The sequence below is a fragment of the Suncus etruscus genome, chromosome 8, assembly GCF_024139225.1.
Source record: "Suncus etruscus isolate mSunEtr1 chromosome 8, mSunEtr1.pri.cur, whole genome shotgun sequence".
NCBI lineage: Eukaryota > Metazoa > Chordata > Mammalia > Eulipotyphla > Soricidae > Suncus > Suncus etruscus.
In genome coordinates this window covers 63,523,806-63,541,882 of record NC_064855.1, presented here as the reverse complement: position 1 = coordinate 63,541,882, position 18,077 = coordinate 63,523,806, and the positions used below count along the sequence as shown (strand labels likewise).

The following is an 18,077-nucleotide window of genomic DNA, read 5'->3' as shown; positions in this document are numbered from 1 at the left end:
TCTCAGAACTTATGGGACACAGCAAAAGCAGTACTGAGAGGAAAATTTATAGCTTTGCAAGCACACATCAGGAAGGAAGAAGGAGCTTACCTGAGTAGCTTAATGACACAGCTAATAGAACTAGAAAATGCTCAACAAAAGGACCCAAGAATAGGAAGACAGAAGGAAATAACAAAGCTGAGAGCAGAAATCAACGAAGTGGAAACTCAAAAAACAATCCGAAAGATCAACGAAAGCAGAAGTTGGTTCTTTGAAAAAATAAACAAGATTGATAGACCACTGGCAAACCTAACAAAGAAAGAGAGAGAGAGAAACTTGATAACTTGTATCAGGAATGAAAAAAGGAGAGATCACTACTGATATGACAGAGATTCAAAGGGTAATCAGAAACTACTTTGAAAAACTCTACGCCACTAAAAATGAGAACCTGGAAGAAATGGATAAATTCTTGGACTCTTATAATCTTCCACGGTTGAAGGAAGAGGATGTAGCATATCTAAACACCCCCATCACCATTGATGAAATTAAAACAGTAATCAAATGTCTGCCGAAAAACAAAAGCCCAGGTCCAGATGGATTCACTAATGAATTCTATCAAACTTTCCAAGAGGAACTACTGCCAATCTTGGCAAGACTCTTTCATGAAATTGAACAAACAGAAACACTTCCAAATAGCTTTTATGAAGCCAACATCACCTTGATACCTAAACCAGACAGAGACGCTACCAAAAAAGAAAATTACAGACCAATATCACTGATGAATGCAGATGCAAAGATCCTCAACAAAATCCTGGCAAATAGGATTCAATGCCTCGTTAAGAAGATCATCCACTACGATCAAGTAGGTTTCATCCCAGGAATGCAAGGCTGGTTTAACATCCGTAAATCTATCAACATAATACACAACATCAATAACAAGAAAAATAAAAACCACATGATCATATCAATAGATGCAGAGAAAGCATTTGATAAGGTCCAACACCCATTCTTGATCAAAACTCTCAGCAAGATGGGAATGGAGGGAACCTTTCTCAATATAGTGAAGGCCATCTACCACAAGCCAGTGGCAAATATTATCCTCAATGGAGAAAAACTGAAAGCCTTCCCTCTAAATTCTGGCACAAGACAAGGCTGTCCTCTCTAACCACTCCTATTCAACATAGCACTGGAAGTACTTGCTATAGCGATTAGGCAAGAAAAGGATATCAAGGGAATCCAGATAGGAAAGGAAGAAGTCAAGCTCTCACTGTTTGCAGATGACATGATAGTCTACTTAGAAAACCCTAAAGACTCTATCAAAAAGCTTCTAGAAACAATAGACTCATATAGCAAGGTGTCAGGCTACAAAATTAACACACAAAAATCAATGGCCTTTCTATATACCAATAGTAATAAGGATGAAATGGACATTAAGAAAACAACCCCATTCACAATAGTGCCACACAAACTCAAATATCTTGGAATCAACTTGACTAAATATGTGAAGGACCTATACAAAGAAAACTATAAAACTCTGCTCCAAGAAATAAGAGAGGACACACGGAAATGGAAACGCATACCCTGCTCATGGATTGGCAGGATTAACATCATCAAAATGTCAATACTCCCCAAGGCATTATACAGATTTAATGCCATCCCTCTAAAGATACCCATGACATTCTTCAAAGAAGTGGATCAGACACTTTTGAAATTCATTTGGAACAATAAACACCCTCGATTAGCTAAAGCAATCATTGGGAAAAAGAATATGGGAGGAATTACTTTTCCCAACTTTAAACTGTACTACAAAGCAACAGTTATCAAAACAGCATGGTATTGGAATAAGGATAGGTCCTCAGATCAGTGGAATAGGCTTGAATACTCAGAAAATGTTCCCCAGAGATACAACCATCTAATTTTTGATAAAGGAGCAGGAAATCCTAAATGGAGCAGGGAAAGCCTCTTCAACAAGTGGTGTTGGCACAATTGGATAGCCACTTGCAAAAAATTAAACTTAGACCCCCAGCTAACATCATGTACAAAGGTAAAATCCAAATGGATTAAAGACCTCGATATCAGCCCCAAAACCATAAGATATATAGAACAGCACATAGGCAAAACACTCCAGGACATTACAGGCATCTTCAAGGAGGAAACTGCACTCTCCAAGCAAGTGAAAGCAGAGATTAACAGATGGGAATATATTAAGCTGAAAAGCTTCTGCACCTCAAAGGAAATAGTGCCCAGGATACAAGAGCCACCCACTGAGTGGGAGAAACTATTCACCCAATACCCATCAGATAAAGGGCTAATCTCCAAAATATACAAGGCACTGACAGAACTTTACAAGAAAAAGCATCTAACCCCATTAAAAAATGGGGAGAAGAAATGAATAGACACTTTGACAAAGAAGAAATACACATGGCCAAAAGACACATGAAAAAATGTTCCACATCACTAATCATCAGGGAGATGCAAATCAAAACAACGATGAGATACCACCTCACACCCCAGAGAATGGCACACATCACAAAGAATGAGAATAAACAGTGTTGGCGGGGATGTGGAGAGAAAGGAACTCTTATCCACTGTGGGTGGGAATGCAGTCTAGTTCAACCTTTATGGAAAGCGATATGGAGATTCCTCCAAAAACTGGAAATCGAGCTCCCATACGATCCAGCTATACCACTCCTAGGAGTATACCCTAGGAACACAAAAATACAATACAAAAACCCCTTCCTTACACCTATATTCATTGCAGCTCTATTTACCATAGCAAGACTCTGGAAACAACCAAGATGCCCTTCAACAGACGAATGGCTAAAGAAACTGTGGTACATATACACAATGGAATATTATGCAGCTGTCAGGAGAGATGAAGTCATGAAATTTTCCTATACATGGATGTACATGGAATCTATTATGCTGAGTGAAATAAGTCAGAGAGAGAGAGAAAAACGTAGAATGGTCTCACTCATCTATGGGTTTTAAGAAAAATGAAAGACACCCTTGTAATAATAATTTTCAGACACAAAAGAGAAAAGAGCTGGAAGTTCCAGCTCACCTCAGGAAGCTCACCACAAAGAGTGATGAGTTTAGTTAGAGAAATAACTACATTTTGAACTGTCCTAATATTGAAAATGTATGAGGGAAATGTAGAGCCTGTTAAGGATACAGGCGGGGGTTGGGTGGGGAGGAGGGAGATTTGGGACTTGGGTGATGGGAATGTTGCACTGGTGATGGGTGGTGTTCCTTTTATGACTGAAACCCAAACACAATCATGTATGTAATCAAGGTGTTTAAATAAAAAAAAAATTATGCATTAAAAAAAAAAAGAATAAGCTACTACTTTACAGAAATGAAATTTCAACCTTAAATTGAGGCAATTTCTGGTTCTGTGCTTAGGGGTTACTCCTGGCAATGCTCTGACCTTGTGGTGCCAGTGATCAGACCTGAACTTCCTAAATGTAGCAAAGCAAAACATAAAAAGAGAAGAGAGGAAAAAGAGAGAGATCAAACGAGAGACCAAACCTGAGAGAAAAAGAGATCAAATGAGAGAGGAGAGAGAGAGAAGGAGAGGGAGAGAAGGAGGGAGAGAGAGAGAGAGAGAGAGAGAGAGAGAGAGAGAGAGAGAGAGAGAGAGACAGAGAGAGAAAGAGAGAGAAAGAGAAAGAGAGACCATCAGAAAGGGTCCTGGAAGTCTAGGGCCAAACTGCCACATTTTATGCCCAGGGAAAGAGAAAGAGAAAGCGGAGCAAGGTGCATCTGGCTGATACTGCTTATGTATTAGCCCCAGCTGGCTATGGGGACTGGGCTCTGACCCAAAGACTCTCCCCTCTGATATATTCCTGGGTTCCCCGCCCTAACTGCCAGGCTTCTCCTTTTATACAGGTCAATTAACCATTATAGGGGGGTGTTGTCCCAGTCCACTGGCCATTACAGAAGGGTCTTATTATCCCTTAAAGATGCATTAACATATATGCAGTATCCTCCTTGAAGATACAGTAACACCTATATACAAAGCATATGCTAAACTCATTGAGCTAGCTCTCCACCCCTGGTAGATACTGCTTTGAAAGAGGAGAAGCTTATGAAAACAAGCTAGAACTCTAAGGTTATTATATATGAGATATCCACTATACTCAGAAATTAGGAACAAGTTTTTAGACATACTACTGTTTGGTGCCAGAATGAATAGTACAATGGGTAGAGTATTTTGCTTTGCACATGACAGACCCAGTTTCATTCCCTGGAATCCCATATAGTCCCTTGAAGCCATTAAGAGTAATTCCTGAGTGCAGAGTCAGGAGTAAATCTTGAGCAGTTAGGTGTGACTCAAAACGAAAACCACACACACAAATGTATCTACTGTTTTTGGTTAAGTTTAAGAAAGACATTGATGAGGGGACAGAGGGATAACACAGCTGGTAAGGCATTTGCCTTGCACCATGTTAACCCCATTTCAATCCCCAGGATCCTATATGGTTGCCCAAGCCTGCCAGGAATAACCTCTGAGCGTTTGCTGGGTGTGGCCCCCAAACAAACAAATGACAACGATAAAAAAAATAGGCACCATTGTTGTGAACTGCTTATAAAAATAAGAACAACAACAAAATGCAGACATTAACTCAATCCAGGAGAGATGATCAATCACTGCCAATGGATAGTACTACAGCTGATTACAATTACAAATGTAATAAATTCAAGTTAAGCATAGCAATAATCATAAAAAAATACTATCAGGCAAAACAAAGACAATAACTGTATTTTAAGCAACTGGAATTGTATGAAACCTATCGTCTACCAAAAACAAAACAAAACACCCTCTAAAATTTTAGAAGAAAGGCAACATACACAGAAAGTCAACTGAAAGTAGAGGGCTCAGAAAAAGTTATTGCTCTCTAGAAATAATGAGAACAATGAGAAAGAGGACAGAGGAGATGTAGAACTGCCCCACTTCTGCCTTGGATCAGAACAGCACGTGGAATCCTGTTTCCTCCCGAATAAACATTGCTTCTAGATTAAAGGTATATTTTAAAAATAACTCAGGGCTGCCAGATGGGTGTGTATGCTAAAGAAAGGTGAATGGAAGCAGCAGTAATTTATATGATAAAGCATCAAAAATTTTATTATTTTTCTTCTTTTCTTTTTTTCCTTTATGTGCTCTGCCATGTTTTTTTTTTTTTGTTTGTTTGTTTGTTTGTTTGTTTTTAATCTCAAGACCACGGCTTTTATATGGTGCTTATCTTTATTCATTATGAGTGCTCACTGGATATTTCAATCGACACTTCTTTTTGTACTGTTGGGATGTTTCACCTTCTTTTTCCCCTTTATCTCTCAAACCTAGGATGAGAGCCTCTAGAGAAGGACCCCGCCCATTTTCGACGTATTTGATTTTTTCCCCCCAGTTTATTACTTTTCTTTTCTTCAAGCAAAACCACATAACTTGAACTAGCTAGTCCCGCCTCCCAATTAGAGGGGGAAATAAAGGAGGCACCAAGACCAAACAGGTGTAAGACCACTAAGTAATAAGCTAGACACAGAGGGGACCACTTATTCTAGCAGCCCCGGGGGTGAGGGAGGAGGATATGGGAAGTAGGACGAGAACGGAGGTGGAGGGAGGACAATTCGGTGATAGGAATTCCCCTGATTTTATGTTAATATGCACCTAAAATATTATTGTCAATGATATGTAAGCCACTATGATTTAAATAAAAATTATATTAAAAAAAGAAAAAAATCTGTTGCACCTTCTTTTAGAAGCTATAGTAGCATACACGTTCAAGGAGTAAGATGTAAAAACTTGAGTGCCTCAAATCTGGTTTAACGGAAGAGTGAAGAGTTTCTGGTCAACATAATGTGTACTGTGGCACAAAGGTCTCGTGCTGAGACTTTCAGTACTTTAGGAAACAAATCAGTTTCCAGTTTAAATTACACCATTCAAGGCACACAGGTATTTCTCTAGACTTGTGCAAGTCTTTCTCCTTATGAAATTCTGCTCTCTTGCCAAGAAAGGCTAAACCATGACCAGTCTCCAAACCAGATAGACAGACCTAAAACACCATGCGTGAAGGATGGATAAGTCAGAGTATGTGTTTAGTTAATGGAGATATATACACTAGTCACTTACCTGATTGAACTGACTGATTTATAAACCAAGAATGGTGTTTTTCCTTGAAAACCTTTATTTCAAACAGCTGCTGCAGACACATATTGAACAAGTAAATGGCTCCTTCCCCTGTTAAAAAAATCTGTTTTTTATTTGGAAGTTCTCACACAAATTAAACAAAAACAAAAACCCTCAAAAGACTATTCCATAGTTCCAAGGAATGTTCTTAATATGAACATAAACATACATACATATATTCTACACAAACCAACTCCCAAGAAAGCTTATAGCTATTATATACAGATGCTTGCTTTCTATCTTTATAATCCTCACTGAACTTAAACCAATAAATAAAAAAGTGCAAGTCATTTATCTTAACTGCTACAAAGTCTTTCATCGAATCCTCCATCAGATTAGGAAGGAAAACTCATTCTTACAAAAACTGTCCAACCTAAAAATTCAGGCTGAGAAACTGAGTAAGCCAGTGGGTTCTTGTTGCCTGGGTACTCTGGGCCCATACTAGTACCTGAGTTTACACACAAAAACGAAGGCAGCTATCAATGAGAAAGACAAGAATCCCGCAATAGTCACAGTCCTCGGAATAAGGAGCAAATCCCACTAAATGGGGATATGTTTTATGCTTCCTTAAACATAAAATAAGAAAAGGCTAAAAGTAGGTGCAGACTTTGTACACTTGTTGGATTTATTTCCTCAAAGTATGAAAAATTTTTCTAAGCAAAGAGCAACCAAAGGCCTGGAATCTGACCCTATCTCCACCAAATACTGAGCATGTGCCCTTGAGGCACTTTTGTGTGTGTACCTCTGTTTTCCCATGTATAAAATGGGAATAATACTTAAGTCATCTCACAGGCTTCTGCTTGGAATAAAACTACAGAATCCTGCAAAATTCTAAAAGGTGCATAGTAAGGACACAGATATATGTAAGTTCATGTTTTTACCAAGTCAATGAAACAAATATACAAAAAAAATTTGTTCTGCTATCTAAACATTTTGATAAAATATGCATTGCAAGTAGATGTTATTACCATTTTTTTGGAGGGGGTTATACATTTTAGGCTTTTACAGCTTCTAAAGATTCTCTTGAAAAAAGATTCTTCACCTTAACATCAGTCTTAATTAAGAGTTGCAAATAATACAGAGGTTCAGTAACAATTAAGTTCATGATAAACAAATGAGAATGAGGAAGTCAGAATTCTTTTCTCTTTTGTACTACTTAAACATCTTTTGTACTACTTAACATCTTTTGTACTACTTAAACATAAGGTAGAAACTTTGGCTTTCTCTTGTTTTCACTATTATTATAGTTGCCCAGAGACTACTCTAACTTGCTAATTATTGTGTATCAATGTATACGTTTACAAAATTAATATCTGATAAAATAAAATTTATAAAATGAATTAATGTAATAACAGTCCCCATAGAGATAAAATAGTATCACCAGCATTAGTAGTATCTGGTTATAGTCTATTTTTATTTTTTTCCCCTGAAGATTAGAAGAAAAAGGAGAACTTCACTTTTCCTTTAAAAGTCACAAAGTTTAAATTAAATAAAATCAGTCCTAACAAAATATGTACTCTTCAATACATAATATTTTTAAATTAATAAAGAAAAATTATCTCTTGATGGCAAAAACATAATACCTTTTTGGTCAGAACAAGGAGTGTACAGCTAAAAATGAAACTACTCAAAATCTTGGCATGTCAAGTAAAACCTCCCTTAAAAAATAAGAAACAAAAAACTTTGACTGTTTTACTTTACAGCACAAAATGAATATAAAAGGAGGCTAATGTTGTATAACTACTCTAAGAAAAGTTGGCTTATTGAAAGTCAAAGAAAATTAATGTTTTCAGAGAGAAATCAAACATGCTACTTTTTTGTTTTGCCAAAATTTCGATGAATGAACAGTTCTATGGATTAAAATTCTAAGAAGATATACAAATGTTTACTTTAAATGAATTTGGTGAAGCCTAGGAATGTCATCTGCTTGCCTTTGTCATCCTGAAATGCTGTCTTTCCTTTAAAAGGCATTTGGGAAGGAAAAAAAAAACATATAAAGGCAAATAAGTATATTTCCCTTTAACTCATAATCAGTAAGAAAAAAACAACCACCTTAAATTTATCATTACTGGAGAAAAAGAGTGAGGTTAAGAACTTACCTGAACAGGGGTTAACCAATTTTACGAACATAAGTCCATTTTTCATCTTAGAAGCATTTTTCAAATATTCTGAAAGAAAATGATGAGTTTTTAAAATGAAAAGACATCTGCTTTAGCATTTTATGCATTTCACCTTTCTTTTATCGCACATGTGTGCGTGCGCAATGGGACTTTCCCTAGTGATGCTCAGAAGACCCTGGGTTTCTTGGTAACCAGCTAATTGAACCTGTGATTTATATGAGGGTCCAAAGATGAGGTACTGCTCAGGCCGCTTGGGCAAACTGGAGTCTGCCATACTGCAGGCATCTGACTTTACCCCATCTATGACTTTACCCTATCTATGGTCTATTTTACTGTCTGCTTTTATATTATTTTTATTCTAAAAATTTCAAGCAAAATTCTAATACTTACAGGATATGTAACTAGCATACAGCTAATTTCCATGTAAGTTGCAGTAGAATTTTAAGGTTTTAATTCTTTGAGAAGTTAGGAGGAGCAGGACTCTAATAGTTAGATGTTCTGGGTAAAACCTTGACTCAACAACCTCTTACTAATTTTGTCCCCTTGGTCATGTTGCCCACTTGGACATTTGTAGAATGAAAAGTGCATAAATACCTGTGTACCAATGGATAAATTGACCTCATCTGTAAAAGATGAGATTAAATGGAAACAGAATAAATAAAGTTTTTCTTTCTTTATTTTTTTGGAAGGGTGACACCCAGAGACACTGAGGGGTCACTCCTGGCTCTGCACTCAGAAATTGCTCCTGGCAGCTAAGGGAGCCATATGTGATGTTAGGAATAGAACTACTGTCCATTCTGTGTCAGCTGCATGCAAGGAAAACACCCTACCGCTGTGCTATCTTTCCGGCCCCTAAATTAAAACTCTTAATACTAAAGTTCTTATTACTAATACTATTATGTGTTATCTAATGTACTATGAAGTAGCACATTTTAAAACTAATTTTAAAACAACTGGGGTGCCCTTGGTTGTGATTAACTAAGCATATCCTCTATCCATTTTTCCAAGTAGGGTAAGTTTCTCAACTATCTTTTTTTATCATAAGAAAGATATAAAATCTTTCTTGAGTCATATTGATATTTTATGTTTATAATTACACCCTTTATGCCTTATGTAGAGGAATCATCTGATGTGATCTGCTGTAGTTTCTTCGAAAACCTTTAGATCACACCCTTAATCTACCTGGAATATATCTAATCATGTTAGAGAAAGGAGATACACTTTTAATTTCTTTCTCAAAGGAGTAGTCCAGTTGTAGCAATACCATCTGTTGAATAATCTTCCAGTAAAAATTAGGTATTTTGTCCAAATACATAAAATATAACGAACATGTCTGGGCATTTTATTCTCATGCACTAATCTCAGTTTTTATTAGCATTGGTACTTTGCTATTTTTTGATACTTTGTTATTTTAATTATTATATCAATATACATTTTAATGTAAAACTAGTTATGGTCCTTTATAATGTTTCCTCTATATTTCATTTAAATCATGTAGATTAAAACACAAAGACTTATAACAATCTTATTTTTAACAGCATACTCAAAATGTATTAATGTGCACATTAATAGATCTTACTTAAAGCAGTGTTTTTCTAGCTTTTTCAAACCAGGGATCCCCTCTATTTCATTCCAGTGGGCATCCTGCCCTATGAGTTAGCCCTTAATCTTATGCTGTGACGCATTTATACAATTTTCACCTGTGCTGTTTAGAATTTCCTGGAGGCTTGAGGAAGCATTTAGTCCCAGATTGAGAACTGCTGCTTTAAAGGGAAGTGCTCCTAACAGCAATCTCATAAGGAAGTAGATAAATCCTATTAAAATCTAACTAAGACCTTCATGGAAAGAAAAGGAGTTTCTATTTGTTTCTCTTTTTCATTCCTTTTACACAACTTCAGATTTTCATACACTTGAATATAGAAAGTACAATTAGAAAGTAGTGTTCTCATCACTGATTAAAATACCATCATTAAAAATAAGAGATAATAATACTATGAAGGAAAAAAAAACCCTCTAATTAAAAAACTCCTTCTTGTAAACAAATAGAGTACCAGGAACTCAATTACCCTCCCACCTGATACAAACAGAAAAAATGCAAAAATAAAATGATTATTTTTCAAGAAGTGGACATTAACCTGTACAAGACATGGTCAATAAAAACAGGTGTAGTGAGCACTGAGACTGCCTCATTTTTACTAAATTGGAAATTTCCAGAGCAAGGCATAGAACAGGAGAGCCAGGGGAAGTTAGGTGGATGCCTTAAGTTGAAGAGAAGCTGAGTGTTTTGAAGATATGGCTAGAGTCTCTAGATCTGCATACAAGAAAGGAAAGAGATGTTAAGAGAGAAGAATCCAAGAGATTTACAAAGGCACTGTTGGAGCATTCAGCATGCAGCAGTAAGAAAAAAAAATTGAAACTATCTAGGGGTCAGGAAAAAAGATCTGAACAGATTGGAAACCTTATAATTCAGAGGTCACTAGATAGAGAATTCAAAGTGACATACATCAATAGCCACAAACTATTAACCAGGACTCTAGATATACATTCTTTTCTGGGCCACAAAATATTATTTTAGGTTGGGATAGGTAGACAAGCTCTGAGAGCCAGTGCACACGTTTTGCAATGTGGCAGCCCTGGTTCTGATGCTAAACATTGAATGGTCTTCTGAGCAGTGAGTTTGTAAGACTCCTATTACATCTGGGTGCAACATAAAAATTAAAATTAAAAAAAGTATCTTTTAAATAGGTTAAACTGTCTTTAAGAACCTAAATAATTATTTCTCATAATAAAAGATAAAATTCAGGTTACATGTAGGACTCTATCACTTGAAAAAAAGAAAGTAAATTTTGCAATGTCTGACATCTAATCAAGTATCACTAAACATTTCAAAAATTTCAAAAAGTGCATGGTGAGAAAATTAAATAACTGATAACATAAGGGTACGAATAATAAACACAAATAATGGGATAGACAAAGACATTAAAACTATTTCTTATGTAAAGTAAGGTAAAAATACAGAATATTTTCTTTTTAAAGACTGAAATAGCGATGAAAATACACTAGATGAGATAAATGGCATAAAAATATTAATAAAGTTCAAACACACCAATGAAAACTATATAAGATGAAAATAGAGAATAAATACTATAGTGTAAATGAATTATAGAGCAGCTTCAAGTAATAATATACACCCAATTGGAATTTCTAAAAATGAGGTAGAGAATAAAAAATATTTAAAGAAAGCATTGCTGAATACTTTCAAATTTGATGAAATCAATTCATCAAATTTGATGAAATTCATCCAAGAAAGTTTAATAAACTCAAAATATAACAAAAACAAAACTATAAGAAACAAGAAATAAAGCTATACATCAAAATTAATAGTTCAAATCAGCAATAAAGAGAAAATCTAAAAGCAGACAGAAGAGGAAAAAACAAACACCATATACAGAGAAGCAAAGCTTAACATGACAACAAATTTCTTGTTGGAAATGTAAGCCTGAAGACAAAGGAAAAACATCTTTAAAGTATTAAAATAAAATATGATGAGCCCAAAGAAAATATGCTAAAAAATTGAAAGCAATAGACTTTGTAGACATACAAGAGCTGAAAGGAATAATCACCAACAGACTCACACTATACGGAATGTTAAAGGAAGTCCTTTTGGCAGAAGGAATATAATACCAGATGAAAATATGATTCTAAACAATGGAATGAAAAACACTGGTAACGGTAACTGCAGAGGTTTAAAAAACTTTTAATTATTAAAATATTTTATAAAATTATTGATTTACAAAATAACCCTGGGATTTATAACATGTATAAATAAATTACATGAAATTCAAAACAAAAGTCTGGAGGGGAGAGAAAGATGCCTATTACTATCAGATTCCTGCGCTAGATATGAAGAGGTATACTATCTGCTCTCATTTGAAATAGGAGGTAACCATTTAAATGTGTCATGTATTTTTAAATTAAATTTTGTAAAGGGGTCAGAGAGATAGCATGGAGGTAAGGCATTTGTCTTGCATGCAGAAGAACAGTGGTTCAAATCCTGGCATCTCATATGGTCCCCTGTGCCTGCCAGGAACAATTTCTTTTTTCTTTCTTTTTATTTTCTCCCTGCCCCCCCACCCCCCGGAGCGATTTCTGAGCATAGAGCCAGAGCACTGCCGGGTGTGACCCAGAAACCAGAAAATAAATAAAAATAATTTTTTTGTAAAAAAAAATCATTAAAATTACAAAACAAAAATACTGATGCTAATAAAAGAACAAAGGATATGAAATAGAATCATAAAAAAAAAAAAAAACCTGATCCAAAAGAAGGCAGAAAGGAAGTAAAAGTGATACCAAGAACAGATGAGACAAACAGAAAACAAGGAGCAGCAAACTGACTGACTCCAAGCTAATCACATCAAAAATCATATCCAACATAAATTGTCTGTACACCTCAATTAAAGGCAGAAATTGTCAGGCTGGCTAAAATAGTAAGACAAAATGATGTGCTGCTGAAAAGAAACATACTGTAAACATGAACTCACAAGTAGATTAAAACGTAAAAATCTACTCACAAGTAGATTAAAGAACATGCTTGGCATGTGAACTACTGTTTTGTTGTTGCTGCTGGTTTTTGTTTGTTTTGTTTTTTAAGGTGAAATAGAGCTTTTATTCTCTGGAGAAGCCAGGGTTCTCTTGAAATACATTCCTTTATTTCCTCATATTTCTCTATTTATCTTCTTTCACATTTCTCTAAGTAAATTTCTTTAAATTAAAACTACTTTAATTTTAAACAAATGAAACAGCTTGGTCAATATCAAACAAAGAATACTGCCAGGTCTAACAATGCTCATGCTGTACTGATGGAAGGAGTAAGAGGAATAAATAATCCTACATGTTTGCCCCCCGCAACTAACTTTCACAGTGCAGAATGAAAACTGATAGAAACCTCTAACCCATTCTACATCCCCTAGCAGCACCCCTCAGTTCTTTGTCATTTTGATGTTATCTGAATAGAACCATGCAAATTCAATTTTAAAAATCTTCCAACATTCTTCATTATGCTGTTCATAAAAATGAAGTTTAGTACTATTCAAATTTTTTTTCCTAAAAAACTGAAACAGGTTGTGGTTTTCTCTGCTTTTCCTCTTGCTGACTCTCACTTTTCAAGCCTACTTTTTTTTGTCTCGAGGCATAGAAAAGGTGACTTCTATTCGCAGCCATAGGTTTCTTTAGTTTATTTCAGTTCTACAGCACATCTCTCAAACTGGGAGGACTGCTATTGATTTTTGTTTGTTTGTTTGTTTAGTTGTTTCCTTTATTTCAAACAGAAAACTGGTTTCAGCATTTCTTGCCAGTTCTTTAGTTTCCCTATTTCTCTAGAATGTAAATTATTAAAATTAACAAAGACCCAAAGTCTAAAGGATATATATCTTAGTAACTATACAAGGGACATAGTGTTTCTGTTTTTCCCACAAGAGCAGTAAGTCCAGGGGATCTGCAATAGTCTAAAATTTCAAGAGAAAAAAGGTAATTATTAAGTACAAATACTGACATTAATATATTTTGCTGCAAATGCCAGGGTTCTCAAAAATATGCTGATAGACCACAGCACAGATAACATGGAAGCCTATTTAGTAGGGGAAAATTGATCTTTTTTTCTCATTAGTTAAAAAATTTGGGGTTGTATGGGATCTTTCCACATAGAATTCTAAATGAATGTTCTACCTGCACTGTTTTGCCTTTCTAACTATACAGTGCATTGTCAAAATTAACCTCTCCTGCTCACTTCATTTATATATCAATTATTAGTTTTGATTTAAAATAAATTTTCCCAGTCCTTACCCATCAAAGCTTTTGGATGTTCCATTAAATGGACACTAAATCAAATACACACGCACACACACTGTAGCTTTCGAATGGTACAATCACTAAAAGAATACAAAAGTCTTTTTTTTTTCTTTCAACAAACTTGCTAGATTTTTTTAAATCTTTGCTTGCTCCTGCAAGCAAAACATGAGCACAACCCTTTGAGCTTTTCACCTAGGTTAAATGTCTGCTCTGATAGCCTTAGTAAAAGAAATAACATATTCATTAAACCAGCTAAATCTGTAGTTTACCTCCTCAGCCAGGCCACATCCAGACCACAAGTGGGTTTTATTTGATGTACATTTAAAATTTTGCAGTAGGTGCCAATACTCAACATTAAGGATTTTTTATATTACATGGAGATTTCAAATATGCTGATAACCCCTAAACGTAAAAAAAGGATTAGTAGGTAAAGATTCCTTGCAGTTTTAAAAAAACACTTTGTCAAATGTCAAACTCTACTTGCCTCTTGGTTCCCTGCAGATTCTTGAACAACTTTTCTTAGGGTTGGATGACTATCAGGTGCATGTCAATCCTCACTAACTTGCCTTCTAATTCACTAAGCCCCATAAATCCACAGCAGGAATCAGCAAATACCGGCTGCCAAATAACTAAACATTTAGCAATAAACACCACTCTGCTTCAATCTTGTCTTTCTATTACCAATTTTCTGTTACTAGTTTACTTTCCTAGGCACTGAAGTTAAAATTATGAATAAAACAAAACCACTTATCATATGGAAAGATTGTAATCAATCTTTCTGTCTACTTTTACACCCCAGTCCCTCAATTTCCAAGTATCATCCTCTTCCACCCAGTTCTTGTAGCTCAGGGAATAGACCTGTCAGGGTCTTGATATCCCTGGTTTTAGAACTACACTATCCAACAAAAGTAAAATGCATTTTACAAATGTAAGCCACATAGGTAATAAAAAAATTTCAGCAGCCACATCAAAAAAGGTAAAATATACTTTAATAATATATTTTATTTAACCATACACATCCCAAATAACCTCAACATGTAAAGTCATTTCACACACTTTATAACCTGAGAAAGTTCTCTATTCCTAAATGTGTATACTGTATTTTATCATCAAAGAATGCTCGATTTTCTCAAATACTTTTTGTATGTTATTGAGATACTTATATAATAGCTGATATTTATTTTATTTAAATGGCACATTACATTGATTGACTTTGATATACTGAATATGCCTTCACACCTAAGGTAAATACCATTAGATATTGTGTCTGACCTGTTTATATATTCCTGGGCTTCATTTATTACGAATCTTGAAATTCTGACTATGATCACAGGGGTAATGATCTACAGTTTTCTTAGGAAGTCTTTTTCTAGTTTTGGTATGAAGAAACTAGTAATCTAATTGAATAAATTAGAAAATATTCTCTTTTTGCATCATTTGGGAAATATGTAAATTATTGGTATTAAATTGTCCAATACTTGGAGAATTCACCCATGCAGCTATTTAGGAGTAGGGTTCCCTACCCTTACCCCAGCAATTTTTAACCAATGTGCAGAGTTTACAATACTGTTAACAACAGAAATTTCATGCAGACAATTTTACAATTTCGTACCCACCACCAGAGCCAGTGTTCTTCCATCATGTGACCATCACTTTTAAATGAAGTTATTTTAACTTACTAATAGCAATATCTCTACTTGTTTATATTTAGATCAACTATATATTAAATAGTTATTAATAATATATAATATTAATATACTAGTAAATATTAAATATTACTAATATTTAGATCAACTATTCCTTCTTGAGCCAGCTTTAGTAGTTCTTGACTTTCAAGGAATTTGTCTATTTTATCTAAATTATCTTTTGTTGTCATAAAATAGGAGCAATGACCCATCTTTCCTGCATTTTAGTAAACTTATTTTTCTCACGTCTTTCTTGGTGTGTTTAGCTAAAGATTTCCCAGTTTTGTTTTTCTTTTTTAAAAGGGCTACATTGGGTCGCCAACTGATTTTTCTGTTGATTTTCTATTCTCTTACTTATTTATGCTATGATCTTATTTCTTAGACATGCTTTGGATTTAGTTTGCTCTTATTTTTCTAGTTTCTTAGGTGAAAGGTTTGGTTATAATTTGATATTTTCTCTCCTTTTTAAAAAAGGTATATACATAAATGCAATCACCATGTCTGTATTTGGCCAACTTCATAGACTCACTCTATTCTCTCTATTCCTTTTCTTTTTTTGTGGGGGCCACACCTGGTGATGCTCAGAGGTTACTCCTGGCTATGAGCTCAGAAATCGCTCCTGGCTTGGGGGACCAAATGAGATGCTGGGGGATGGAATTGTGTTCCGTCCTAGGTCAGCTGCGTGCAAAGCAAATGCCTTACCACTGTGCCAGCTCTCTAGCCCTTCTCTCTATTCTTTTTAATAATTTAGCTCCCACTATTCAGAAACAAATATATTATGATCAACTAGGTCAACTATATGATACATGTCTTTAAATAAAATAATTTGTATAAAATAAAATCAGCATTAGTGCAATGTTTGCTAAATATTAACATAAATATTTAATACTGTTTTATCAATATACCATATGTATTCAATAAATTGTTATATTTTCATTAATTTCAAAATGCTTTCTAGTTTCCTTTGTCATTCTTCTCTTACCCACGGATTATTTAGGAGTGTGTTGCTATTTTATTTACCATGAACTTATGATTTCTTATATGTCCTCTCATTGCCTTTATTATGCCTTACTTATTTTTGTATAGTTTACTTTTAGACCTTTACAATGTACTAAAGCTTGTTTTAACATCTAGAATATGCTCTGCTCTGGACAGTGTTTCATGTTAACTTGAAAAGAAAGTGCATTCCATTGTTGCTGAGTAGTTGTTTGTTGGGTTTAATTGATTTATTGTTGTTAGTCAAGTTATTTTTTTCTTGATGATATTCTTAGTTTTACTCATTATTAAAAGTAAAGTTGTGGAAAACTTCTAAACATCACAAAAGGACCTAGGGGAGAGTAAAAGAGCATGTACGAAGCCTGTAATTATACCCATGACAGTATACTTCAAGGGTGGAGAAACCCTGTATCTCTTAGACCAGAGGAATTCCCTTTCTAATCTCCCCAATTTTTACTGTGCCTATGCAAAAAAAAAAAATACAAATTAAATAAAAAAAAATCTTTTTAATTGTTGTTGCGTGATTTTTTTCTTTTCTTTACCTTTTTTTCCCCTGTGCTTTGATTAGTCTTTATTTCCAGACTGTGGTTAGTGTTTGGTTTTTGTCTTTATTGCTGTGGTGTTTTTCAGGGTTTTTTTTTTGTTTGTTTGTTTTTATTTTGTTTTTGTTTTGTTTTTTCGAGGGGGTTGATATTTTTTAGATTATTTTTATGTTTTCCTTTTCTTTTCTTAAATTGATTTTTATAGTCTCTAGGACTCCTCCTGTTTTTGGCTTGTGTGAATTTTTGCTCCCCTCTTTTCTTTTTCTTTTCTTCTTACCTTCAAACAGAACCACATAACTTGAACCATCTTGTTCTGCCTCACAAATTAAGAGGGAAATAATAGAGGGCATCAAAACCAAACAGTTGTATGAACATTGAGTAGAAATAAAAAAAATGATCAGACTTAAACACCAAACCCAAAGCCAAAACTACAACAGAATCAATACCCAATCTACAACAAGCTAGACACAGAAGGAACCACTTATACTAGCAGCCCGGAGGGCAAAGGAGGGGCGATATGGGATGCATGCTGAGAACAGGGATGGAGGGAGGACAACATTGGTGGTGGGAATGCCCCAGATTCAATGTCATTATGTACCTAAAGTACTACTGTGAATGATTTGTAATCCACTTTGGTCACAATAAAACTTATTAATTAAAAAAAAACTAAAGTTATTTAAAAATCTAACCCTACTACTGTTCAATTGTCAAAATTTCTCTT

The 18,077-nt window shown here is 34.8% G+C and overlaps 1 protein-coding gene across 1 annotated transcript in view; it reads right to left on the bottom strand.

Moving 5' to 3' along the window:
* The window catches only part of RNASEH2B (ribonuclease H2 subunit B), a 73,904-nt gene that overhangs the window by 40,183 nt on the left and 15,644 nt on the right, over positions 1-18,077 (bottom strand). The window contains exons 2-3 of the mRNA XM_049778829.1: positions 8,266-8,334; positions 6,110-6,217 (exon numbers count right to left, since the gene is read on the bottom strand). Coding sequence (XP_049634786.1) covers positions 6,110-6,217; positions 8,266-8,334 — 177 coding nt within the window. The remainder of the gene's footprint in view (positions 1-6,109; positions 6,218-8,265; positions 8,335-18,077) is intronic.